This window comes from Pyxicephalus adspersus, chromosome 2 (assembly GCF_032062135.1).
Source record: "Pyxicephalus adspersus chromosome 2, UCB_Pads_2.0, whole genome shotgun sequence".
NCBI lineage: Eukaryota > Metazoa > Chordata > Amphibia > Anura > Pyxicephalidae > Pyxicephalus > Pyxicephalus adspersus.
The window spans coordinates 38,136,876-38,149,967 of NC_092859.1; the positions used below are offsets into that span (position 1 = coordinate 38,136,876).

The 13,092-nt window shown below is 36.4% G+C and overlaps 1 protein-coding gene across 5 annotated transcripts in view; it reads left to right on the top strand.

The window, feature by feature from the left end:
• The window catches only part of GRIA1 (glutamate ionotropic receptor AMPA type subunit 1), a 155,528-nt gene that overhangs the window by 101,879 nt on the left and 40,557 nt on the right, over positions 1–13,092 (top strand). For all 5 annotated transcript variants that reach the window (XR_011919373.1, XM_072400458.1, XM_072400460.1 and 2 more), the window contains exons 7-9: positions 4,521–4,688; positions 5,116–5,220; positions 8,629–8,739. Coding sequence is in view for 4 of the 5 variants with exons in the window: in XM_072400458.1 (XP_072256559.1) it covers positions 4,521–4,688; positions 5,116–5,220; positions 8,629–8,739 (384 nt within the window). In the remaining variant the exon portion in view is untranslated. The remainder of the gene's footprint in view (positions 1–4,520; positions 4,689–5,115; positions 5,221–8,628; positions 8,740–13,092) is intronic.

Below are 13,092 nucleotides of genomic sequence, written 5' to 3' on the forward strand. Positions count from 1 at the left end.
TCCCGCGTCATCCATTGCCTCAAATCTCTGTCCTCTTCCTTCTTCCTCCGGCCGGCTTCTGCATCCGATGAGTCACCGGGGAGTTCCTGGTGACGTTGGTGCGTGCGTACGTTGCCAGCGTGGTGGGGCGGGAAATTCAAAATTCATTTGTATAACATTCAATACAAAATACCTGTATTGAATGCAATGCATTGGATTTATATGTGTAAAAGCAGTACATTGTTTTCAAGAACATTTATTTTATAATATGTATAATAGTATGAGTATAATGTGTATTTTTTTTTTTTAATTTAAAAAATTAAAACAATTTTTTTAAATATATAGATTTTTTAATTTATTCAATTTAATATTTTTACATGATTTTGTGTTTTAGACTTTATTATACTCATACTATTATAATATGCTGTAAAATAAATTTTCATGAAAAACAATGTACTGCTTTTAGACACATAAAACCGGAAAGAAATGAACCGCTAGGGAGGGTAAAGGCAACCCATTATTATGAACATGCACTATATTGTTCAACACAGCTCAACACAACACACAGTATGTACCTTGTGATTTACTGCAGTACAGGACAGTTGGTTGTGGTGCATTAGTGTGTCCCTTCAAAATGAATGTCAGCAAAGTGCACCACAAAGCGGTTACATGCGATAAAATGCATTGTGTTATAATGTATGTAATTGTAATTACTTTAGTATCTGCAGGGTGTTGAAACATGTTTTGCTGTTGATTCTGCTGTCTATAAAAAAATATTTTTAGGTGCAGATTTTAAACCCTCCCAATATAAAAAAAAACTGTAAAATTAAATTGTATTAATATATTGCATCAGCAAAACTGCCTTCTGTTGATGGTGTCATGACTTGAGAATTTTTTATTATTATGGTTGACAATATGTGGAAGAGACATCCTTCACCAAATATACAATTTTTAGTAACATTACCTGCTCCAGCTCCCTCCACCCCGAAGCAGGATGTGATGACTCACTGCACATATCTGTCATAATATTTAACACTTAAATAAATATTAAAGTATATTTTCTAGTCTTATGAAACAGAAAGTCTTCTCATTGCCTTTTAATTAGTTTTGTACTGCAAAATCAGAACTGCTCCTCAGAAAAACTGCCTATGTGTATGGAATTAAATATAGCTGGTTATAATAAAAAAGAAGTTTAATAAAGACACAAGAGAATGTTAGCAATGAAGTAACATAGCTGTTAGGCTGTCATAATGGAACCTCCAAGGTAAATTCTAAAAGAGTTGGTTTGGCTAAAGAATAAAGAAAAGCCTGGAAACTTGCAAGGAGTGAGCTAGGTGTGGGCCTGCATGACTGTGGGGGAAAGGCCAAGAAGGCTAAAGCTACGTACACACGTCCAATGGAAGAGTGCACAGCAGGGTGCTGCTCCGTTGTTCTCCCCTTTCCCTCTCCATAGAGCAGAACAGTGCTGTATGTACAACACTCGCTCATGCATCATGCAGTCCTTAGTCGTTGGAAAGGATTGTGAAAGATCCTTTCCAACAACTATATTTGCACGTGTGTATGTAGCTTCACTGTTGGTAAGAGGAGGTCAACTTGAGGGCTTAATTAGGATAGGTAGATAAGGAAAACAGGTAAAATGGGTGGGAGGAAGTAAGGTAAAAGAAAAGATTATTAGTAGGTGAGGTCACAATTTTTGAGGGCAGCAAAAAGATTCCCGCCTAAATAAATATAAATATGTATATATTTATATATCGTTAGTGGGGTGCTACGGGAGGTTTTGGCGGTTTGAGGTCTTCGAGGGCAATGTGTTGTAAGGTGTGTTGTTAAGGCGATGGAGTGTGGAGAGCCATCTATGGTATGGAGTCTCCTAAACTGAGGGATTGGGCTGGTAATGCATGTTTATGGTTGGGGATAATACGCGTGATTGATATAGTTCCCGAGACAATGGAGTTGCGCCTCGGAGCTGGGTAAATCAATTGGAGGCACATATGGTGAAGAAGTTAATGTTGAGGACCTGCAACCTGAGTGGGTGGTTTTCATAGTCTGTTAAACTGTTATAGTTTGTTATATGAAACTGTTGTAAATTATGGATAAACAATATGTTAAAATTAAAAACGAGCATAAGGCCATTTTACCATACCTGCAGAAGTTGTTATTGAAAAAGGGGTAAAGGAGAGGGGGACGGGGGGTTATGTGGGAAAGTTTTTGACATGCCACAGTCAAGCACCCAAAGTAGATTAAGTAGACCATAAACATAAAACAACATGATGGTTAACTTATTTATATTGAAGGTTTCACATCATTTTTCTGGGACTCTAGACATTCAACTTGCATTTATTGGTTGTGTTACAAAATGTATGAGACCCAATAGCCATAATAGTGGGGGATTACAAGAGATTAAGCTGTCATTTGACACCCAGCATGTATTGCAGTTTTGCCAAATTCCCTTGAGATAATGGAACAAATCATACCGGTTCATTAGCTTTCAGTACTGAGTATCCAGTGCTTTGTAATACACAGTGTTGGAGGACTGTTTTTTAATCTATTGTTGTGTATTAACAGTCCATTTAAAAATGCATTGTACAGTGCTTGCGAATGCACAAATCAATGCATGTTAACACACCACAACCGACTAAATAGGGCTCTTCAGCTAAATAACTAACTTCAGCTAAAAGTTTGGTTTTTGGTTTTAAATAAAGGTAAAACAACTGTCTGTGACCTGTTACTGAGATTTTCCCTAACTGCTTGTCCTGCAGGTTACACAGGAATCCCATCAGGAACACAAACTGATACAATAGTGGATAACATGGAAATTTATGTATCTAGAAACAATAAGGGGTAGTTGTAAAGTAGAATTGTTAGCTTTCATTTTTAAACCAGGTCAGTGACTACTGAAATCTGTAGATGTAGGAAAAAAAGGGCAAATTTTTAAAACATCAAAAATGTAACATACTCCACTGTTCCTATTTCAATATTGCAATTGTTGGCCCTTTGGTAGAGTATTTTGATTTATCAGGCTACGTAATTGAAGAAGACATTGCTTGCTTAGCAATATGCGCACGTTGAATCTCTAAATTCTGACATTGTTCTTTAACGAATAGAGGTTAATGGCTTATATTCCCAGACTGATTTCAATATCAAAGCAAGGAAGTTGAAACCACAAACTTTTTTTTCCTGTGTATCAAAACATGTAACTTTTAATGGAACAGCATTATGCAAGCATCCAGAATTACAGCCGCAAAGGCTGCAGACTCTGGCATGCAGTTTTTACAAATGCTGTATTTTTTTCAGGTTAGGTTTTTGCATGGCCAACTCTAATTTTTTTTAGACACATGGAAATATCAAACAAGACATCCCAACACTATAAAATCAACAACAAATATATGTGACTATAATCATATGCAGAGCTTAATTTATCATTAGGCACAGAAGGCTCATACTTATAGGCAGCAGATGGGAAGAAGCATCTTTTATGTCACTCATTTTATCTGTCATCTGTAAAAGTACATTCATCTTATCACATTATATAATACAGTATTAGCCATTACCACACTTTGCAACTATTTCTTTCTTTGTTGTTACAAAAAAGCCCCTAGATGTAAATAAAAGTGTCATTGTCGTTGCCATGGAAGAAATAAAAGTAATATATTTTCACTCACTAATAAATGAGAAAATGTTCATTTTAGCTGTAGAGTAAAAAAGGATTAGACCTTTTGTTACGTTTGTTAGGTTTGACTATTATCACCGGATGGAAAGTGAAAGGAAATCCAAAAAAAATAAAACCTCACTAGACCAAGAGGTGAGGGGAAATGTGCAAAATGCCACCACTTTGCCTCTTCACCATGTACGTAAAGGCCTAATATGGCTAATTTAGCCAAAGCTGTACCTATATGTTAGTAGGTCCTGCAGTGTTTCATTGATCCAAGGTTGTCCTTATCACTATTAGGATCTGCACATATCTGAGAATTGTCAATATCTAGACATAGCTGCTAACCCCCTATTAATTTACAAAAACATGCACCCATAAGCATTTTTTTTTGTATGTAACCAATGAGATGGTAATTTTTTTTCATGATTTCTCTTGTGTACATGATTACCTGTACTACAGTGTTCCAAAACGTATAGAACTATTATCCTCCCCTGAGAACAGTTCAAGATTATAGGAACGACAAAATGGGTGATCACTTGGGGTTTCAAACTCCAAGTGGCTCATAGAGATGATAGAAAGGTTCTGCACATAATTTGTTAACTGCTGAATGGTCACCCTAAAACGTACATTTTTATATCATCCAAATGAACAGGTGCAGGGGCTAATGAACTCTATAGCCTGTGGTACAGTTGGTCCTGATAGACTTGTGACAAGTGACTCTGGTGGGTCTTGCAATACCACTGCAGTCAATCCACCCCAACCTAACACCGAGATGTCTGAATTCCAGTTGACAGTTATGAATTTTTGACCCTGTTGATGAACATTGTATTGCTATTCGGTAGGTTGGGCATTTACTTTTTAATAATTGCTGTCTCTAATTCCTCCTATATAGTATACCTCTGCCCTAACATATGATGGAGTTCGTGTGATGTATGAAGCCTTCCAAAATCTGAGGAAACAAAGAATAGACATTTCCCGCCGTGGTAATGCTGGAGACTGCTTGGCCAACCCTGCGGTTCCATGGGGGCAAGGCATAGACATCCAGAGGGCACTGCAGCAGGTACAAAATGAAAATCAAGTAAACCTAAAAATATATATTTGTGCTGTGAAGGATAAAACAAATCCTTTGTTGTATGGAAACAAATTCTTATTTTTTTATATTTCAAAATAAGTAGTAGGTACTGAAATAAGTACTAATTAGTTCTATATTTTTATGAGATTGTTGACACCTATCCATTTTGGTTCATTACGTTAATGTATGGAATATGTAATGTTAATGAGATGTGTTAGGGCAACCCATTCGTATCAGAACAGAGAAAAATTATGGCATTATCACAACGCACAACTCAGTGGAGAAATGTGAATGGGCCCTTAATATTTTTGTTACCTTTTCACAGCTTTAGATTTTCTTGAATATTTGTATATTTATAGTAAAAAGTATGATTCGTATATAATAAGTATTTATTATATGTTATACCTTTCAAAAGGTTCGACTGGAGGGTTTGTCTGGCAATGTCCAGTTTAATGAGAAGGGGAGGAGAACAAACTATACATTGCATGTGCTGGAGCTCAAACATAAAGGTATCCGACAGGTAAGGCTGAATCCTAACTATGAATTTGCATCAGGTAAATGGTTGCTGGAAGCAGAAATATAGTGTTAGCAAACAGTAATCTGTAAAGGAAATGTTTTTGCTTGATTGTATTGTGTGCAAAATATCTAGTTTGATTTTTTTTTTACCCCATTACATTTAGTTGAAGTATTGGATATTTTTTTGCATTGTATTTTTTCAGACCACAAGCACTATGACATCACACCACACAATTCCTCGATGTGTCTGCCACAAATGATTGTGTTCTGTGAATTTTATCATCTCTGGGTAATACAGTGCAAGCTTTAAAGCAGACATGGACTTTCACACACTGGGAAAATTTTAAAGAAAATACAATTAAATACAAGTAAATTCATACTCCAACCTAAAGTTCAACTAAAGTTATGTTTTTTTTGTAATGGTAGGCTACACTTTTTAAAAATGCATGGTCAGGCAGGTCAGTGACTGTTACCTGCCTGATTGCTTCACAAACTGTCACAAAAGCTAAATTGAGCAGGCACAGCTCAGCTTTGGTAGGCATGATACCCAGCGATGCCAGTTTCCCCTGCATGTGCTGAGATTGAATAAACTCCCACGTGCCAGCACAAGAGTTATATCGTCCCTGCCTGGCCAATCATGATGGGTGAAGATCTTCTCTAGGAAAAGAAAAAGGAAGATGATGAAGTCCTGCAACAGAAAGAGGACAGGTGAGTATTGCAGATTTAGTTCCAATTTAATAGGATGATTGCAATCATTTTGCAAAACTGAAATTGTCCAGGAAATCACAACTTGCCAAACAAGAGTAAAATGGTTGCAGTATAGCAAAAAATGGAGCGTAACCTATTGCTATTGCTTTCCTTGGCACGGAATGGTTGTTACTGCAAACTATGTGCCTGTAGAGAAGAATTACATCATCACTCTTCTGGATAGACCCATATAGTGGAGAGTAACAGATGGCCAATTTTTTTGTTAGCTGCACATGGAAACACAAAGCTATTATTGAACAGTCTCTTCTTAGTGAACAATCATTCAGTATAGTACGGTATAGTACAATTGTCTTATAAGATATTTTGTGATGGTAGCCCTATGTTAGGATATTTACCATTCAGACATCTATCAAAGGAGTACCCTCTGGTAGTGCTTAGTGACACATGCTGAGCTTTATACAGCTATCTGTATCTGTTCACTGTTCAGCAAGTTGGAAGCCTACCAGCATCCACTACCTTTGTGGTTGTGATCAAACACTGATTCCAGCAAATTAACTTATTGAAATATGTAAAGTATGTCACAATAAACCATGTCTGTTTGGAATGCCCACCTGATACATTTTTTCCTTTATGTCTGATCCTGCCTTTTTCTATTAAGGGGTTGAGTTTGTATTTTCCAACCTGGCCCAAGGTTTTTAGTGCCTCTCCTGGGCAGGTGTGAAGGTTTATGCTGTGTATACCTTAGGGTACCCTTAAAAATGGATTGCACTTACAACACACATGTACCATTTTGTTGCACATATTGGTTCACTCAATTAGTGAAATGCAAATTGTTAAAAAAAAATGGGAATAATTTTAAAGTTTATGTTTATAACTCACAGCAAGTTTGCTCTACCTGTCACCTTTTCTATGCCTTCTGCTTCATTGCTTGGAGACATTGGTCCTTGTAAGTGGACTGTTCTCAGGATGGAGACTCAGCGCCTTGCTTATAATGGAGCCTAATATAAAGTGATTGGAAGCTGCTCACACAATAAGGCTTTCACATTGTATTAGGTTCATCTGTTCTCATGCACTTGCTTCCAGCTACACCACAGAGGTGTTACTACAGAATCCCCAATACCAATTGCTGGACATTCCCCTTCTGCCACCTGTGTCCTTTGCCAGACAGCAAAACAAACCCATCAGGTTTCCAGACACAGCACTATTTATAGTCTTGTCGGTCTTTGTGTGATAGTGAAAGCACATATTCCAAATAAGTATTGCGTATCCCTGTATAAATCTATTACCAAGTATGGTTTATCCTAATAAATAATGAAATGTAAAATCTAACTCAGAATGGAAATACATCTATATAGCCCTAATGCAAATTAGTATAAAGGTTAAAGAGGATCTGCTACTTCTGAAAGTCCTATTAATCAATTAGATTGATGCAAATTATGACATTTTCAAATATGCTGTATTTGCCAGTAATGACTATTTTCAAAGCTATTTTTAATAGAAAGAGTTGTTCTGACTTTTTGCAATTTTTGCAAATTTTTCAACAGTTATAGCAATCTAAGCCTATGGTACGGGGGGGGGAGGGGTGAAATACCTTTTCTTGGGTTTGTAACCACTATACCTTCATGTTCTCTCTGTGTTATTACCCAGTGTGGTGGATTTAGGCCAAGCAAAAATGTTTGTATTACTATATATATATATATATATATATAGATATATGGTTTAACCATTTCCATACCATCGACCCAGGGGAATAGGCTGCCTTGTTATCCCTCAAGTCGGTACTGTTTGTTTCCTCATGGTCCCTTCAGTTTTTATAAAATTTCCTCACATATGGTACCTGAGATTCTACCCTTAAGTATATGGATTAGCAGATAACTAACAAATAATCACAAGCACAAAATGTGTAAATTCAATATGTGGACCACCGGGGTTAAAGTTTCTGCTCTTTTGGCCTTCTGTCAAACCACTGCTGTTCCAGGTATCTTCCCCTCATAAAGCCGCACGTCTTCAGGCAGCTCTACCCTGACCTTCTGCCTTCTCCATCACATAATAATGATCACAGGTATGAAAGGGGTCTGTTGATTAATAGACCAATTTATAGTGTATAGGTGGGATTAAACAAACCTATTCATGCACTGAACAGTAATAACTCACTATAAAAACTGTGAATAGTTTTTTTTGCAAACACAAATCGAATTTTAAAGGACATAAACAAATAAAATATGTATTTAAATAAAAAGCCAATCACTGGATGAGCATTTTTCCAAACTTTGACACTTTTACTTAAAAAATGCTCATCTTTATTTTTGTAGTTCAAATCCATTATAATGAAAAGAGATTCTTTTCATGATCAACAAAACAAAATAAGTGTCTGCAAATTTTTTTCCAAATTTGATGTCTAAATAGCCCCTGGCAGGTGAAAGAAAATGCAATTTTAAAGCAGTCTGAAATCTTTTTTTTGTATAGGATGCCCACATCTAACACTTTGCCAATATACCAGTGTAAATCAGCAGAGGAGATGCTGATTTATTGTACACTACCATCCATTAGTTGCACAAATCTTTCATTCCTACCTGTACTTGAAATTCTAGGCTTAAAACACAGTAATGAGGAGCAAACTTGGAAAAGAATATAACGTTTAATGGGCCAGAACAAAATGGAGAGAAATGTTCATTGACAATAACATATCTTTTCTAATTAACAGATTGCTACATGGAATGAAGATGACAAATTGATCCCATTAGCCACTGATGCCCAAGCAGGAAATGAATCCATAGGGGTTCAGAACAGGACATACATCGTTACCACCATATTGGTATGGATAATGGTTTAGTATTTGAAATGGTTTTTATGGTTCTGTATATTTACTAGTAAAGATTGGGATTTTTTACAGGCTATCTTGATACTTCGTCCACAAACCCCAATCAAAAAAATACATCATTTTTTTTTTTATAAATACTGGTAATATTGTTAAAATTTAAGTAAAGATTTGTAATCCTCAGATTAACCTTGGGGGTTTGCCTCTGTTAATGGGAATGCATAGTGATTTTAGTGTTTAAGTGGTACATAATTTTATTTATTATTTGTGATAGTGGTTACTAAAATGTTTATCAGCTGATATAGCATTTGTTTATTATTTCTTTTGTTTATAGCTAACCAGCCTTTTTTTATGCCTCTTGTTGACAGAGCTCACTAGTTCAACCTAATATTTTTATACACTAAAAACTGACACCTCCCCTTGACCAAATGGCTGTCGTTTAAGCTCTGGTTACAGCTGTATTTCCATGGCAGGAACCATTATAGTAGACTTACTTCATGTAGTGGCTTTTCCTAGTGATGACATGTCTGGGCAACACCTTTCACTTCATCAATAACACTGTCACTCCCTTCTTCTGGGTCTGAACTTTTCAGCCATCTTGTTTGGCCACCCAGAACCCACATAGCCTCCACACACAGCAGACACTTTCTCCCACCACCCATGGCATGCCAAAATTATGCACAGAGTAAAGGAGACATGCACATTTTCTTCTGCACTAACAAGCTACCTGCTAGCATAAAGAAATCAAGTTTTGTTTTGAAGAATAAAAGGAAGTCAAATTCTCACTTTGAGCCTGATTTATTAAAGCTCTCCAAAGCTGGAGAGGATACACTTTCACCAGTGGAACTGGGTGATCTAGCAAACCTCGAATGGATCTTGTCCAGGGTTGCTAGCAAATGTATTTGAAGAAATCTATTCCAGGTTTGCTGGATCACCCAGCTTCACTGATAAAAATGTATCTTCCCCAGCCTTGGAGACCTTTTATAATCAGGCTCTTTGAGAGGATCAGGTGGTGGCACTGCTGTGTTCTTGAACGCTTATTTGTGTTATATCTGTAAAAAAAAAAAAAAGACCATGCAGACATGAGATTGATTTGCACCGCTTTTGCATTCACATTTACTTGTATGGGGAGAGTGGTAAATTCTATAAAAAAAAAAGCCCCATTGGCACATGTCCTAATAAACATAAAATAAAAAAAAAAAAATCCTTCAAATTTCTTCTGTTATCAGCATGTGCAATAGTGTCATTTAGACAGCAGTCAAAAACAACTTTCATCTTTAATAAATAATTTAAATAGTTTTTTGGAAAATTATGCAATTTTATGTTTATTAGAAATGGTCAGGACATTAAAACAGCTTTATAGATGACATGTACCGACCATGGCAATGCAACGCCGATTGCACTTTATGTACTGCACAGAGGGAGGACTTCCCACCTTCTTAATGCTGCTATTCATGAAAACAAGAGTTTCCCAGGAAACCGTTCTTTCCTTCACTCTGGCATTCCTCTCCTGCCAATCATACACCCACAAGAAAAAGATGTATGGAAATTGTAGTTAAAAGAATTCTGTCTATACAACCCCATGACTTCCACTTAAAGGGTATGTTGTCCTTATACTAATGTAGTTCATTTTAGAAAGGAAATTGATTTGAACTGGCCCTTCCAGTTTATAAAAGAATATAATGTTGTTCAGTATCCATCCTAAGTTTGTCTACAAAAGTTATATGGGAAATATCAGGAGATAGATCATTTTTAGATTTTAATCAAACATATGTCTGTAAAACCACCATACAAACATGCTTTGATCTATGCGTGAATAGATTTTCCCCAAATTCTACTATCAACAGTGTGTCTGATTTACTAAAGTAAATTAACAAAAGCAGGAGAAAATTGCTACAAGAGGTTTGGATTTCAGGTTCACACAAACACATGATCCATGATAAACCATAAAAATAATATAGCTTATCTAATGTTGAAGTTGTACCCTTCAGTCCTACCGTAGCTTGTCATGTGTGTTTAGCATTCAAATAAAGCTTTTGTATCTTCTTTTCTGATAAGCAGCATTAAGGTGTATCAACATTTTGCCTAAAAATAACAACATTTTAAAAAATAAAATACTGCCTGGCTTGCTGAGTAAAGAAATGAGCCATGTGCCAGGCAAAGCAGCAAATAGAAAGAAACAGGTTGTTTTATTGAAAAGTAAGCATACATATGGGTATTTACAAGCAGGTTTGCATGGAATAATACAGTTTTGCAAAGTTCTATAGTTAGATTAAATAAATACATTAATCATTAAGATCAACCAAATGACAATAAACCTTCATCCAGAGAACTTTAAGACCATAGCTGCAGTGTATTGCAGTGCACCACAACTTACATGGTGATTCCAACATGTGTCAGAAGAAATGATGCTTGAATAAGTATTTTAAATATATAGGCTGCTCTAATACAACAAAGATGTATTATTTGTACCAATGTAATAAGGTACAAAAAAATGCCTTGATGGGGTACTAAGGTGTAAATGGGCCCTTACTCTCTAGACTAAGATAAAAAATAACCTTTATAAAACAAAGTACAGTTTGCTTCAATAGGGAAACATTATTTCTAATCCCTAAATACTCAAATACTAAACATTATTCAGTGTAACCACATATAATTTTTTTTCATAACCACACTTTTTAGTAATCACTAGGTACAAGCCTATGATTTTTTTTTATAATATCTCATAATATAATGGTGTGTACTGAACACTATAAATGTCAGATTTCTGTTAGCTGCGAAAAAGTTACATTGAATGTTTTTCAGTGAATAGATATGGGTATAGTTTTATATCTACTGGGAGTTAGGGTTTGAAATAAAACCAAACTCATTCAGCGAAGATTTAAGGAACATGATATATGGGACATATACACTGGACCTTCCATGTTAAACATACTGTCCACCTTTTCCATTGCCATTTTCAAATAAACAGTTTGCCACCAAAAAAAAAACATAAGCATTACCCTGAAAAACATACCCTTTCTTCCTGAAAAATAGAAGTGCACTGCCTGGTATGTGGTTGTGCCTAGGCACTCTTGGGCATTAGACCTTTAACAGTACATAAACAGAGCATCTGCTCACTGTTCTCCTTCTGGATTCTCTGACATGCAAAATCAAAATCCTGCCTCTACCAAGATGGCTGTCACCAAACAGGGACATACAGTTAGGTCCATAAATATTTGGACAGGGACAACATTTTTCCAATTTTGGTTCTGTACGTTATTATTAATTTTAAATGAAACAACTCAGATGAAGTTGAACTGCAGGCTTTCAGCTTTAATTCAGTGGGTTGAACAAAAAGATTGCATAAAAAGGTCAAGAACTAATCACTTCATTTCAGGGGCTTAAAAGTAATTGGACAAATTAAAAAGCTGAAAATAAAATGTTCATTTCTAATACTTAGTTGAAACCCCTTTGCTGGCAATGACAGCCTGTAGTCTTGAACTCATGGACATCACCAGATGCTGGGTTTCCTCCTTTTTAATGCTCTGCCAGGCCTTTACTGCAGCCTTTCCGTCTGAAGTTTAGTCTTCAACAAGTGAAATGCTTTGCTCAATTGGGTTCAGATCAAGTGAATATTTTAATTGTTTGCTTTAATAAACTCCTGGGTTGCTTTGGCTGTATGTTTTGGGTCATTGTCCATCTGTAATATGAAACGCCTCCAATGAATGTGACTGCATTTAGTTGGAATTGAGCAGACAGTATGTCTCTGAACCCCTCAGAATTTATTCGGCTGCTTCTGTCCTGTGTCACATCATGGATAAACACTAGGGTCCCAGTGCCATGGCAGCCATGCACACCCATGCCATCACACTGCCTCTGCCATGTTTTACACATGTGGTATGCTTTGGATCATGAGCTGTTCCACGCCTTCTCCATACTTTATTTTTGCCATCATTCTGGTTGAAGGTGATCTTGGTTTCATCTGTCTAAATTCTGGAATGTTTTTCTAGAACTGTGCCGGCTTTTTTAGATGTTTTTCTTTAGCAAAGTCCAATCAACCCTTTTTTTCCCTTGAGGCTTGCACCTTGCAGTGCACCCTCTGTATTTACTTTCATGCAGTCTTCTCCCCATTGGTAGACTTATATCGATACGCCTACTTCCTGGAGAGTGTTGTTCACTTGGTTGGCTGTTGTGAAGGGGTTTCTCTTCCCCTGTAAATTATTCTGCGATCTTCCACCACTGTTATCTTCCGTGGACGTCCAGGTCTTTTGGCATTGCTGAGTTCACCAGTGCTTCGTTTCTTTCTCATGATGTACCAAACTGTAGATCTTGTCACTCCAAATATTGTAGCAATTTCTCGGATGGGTT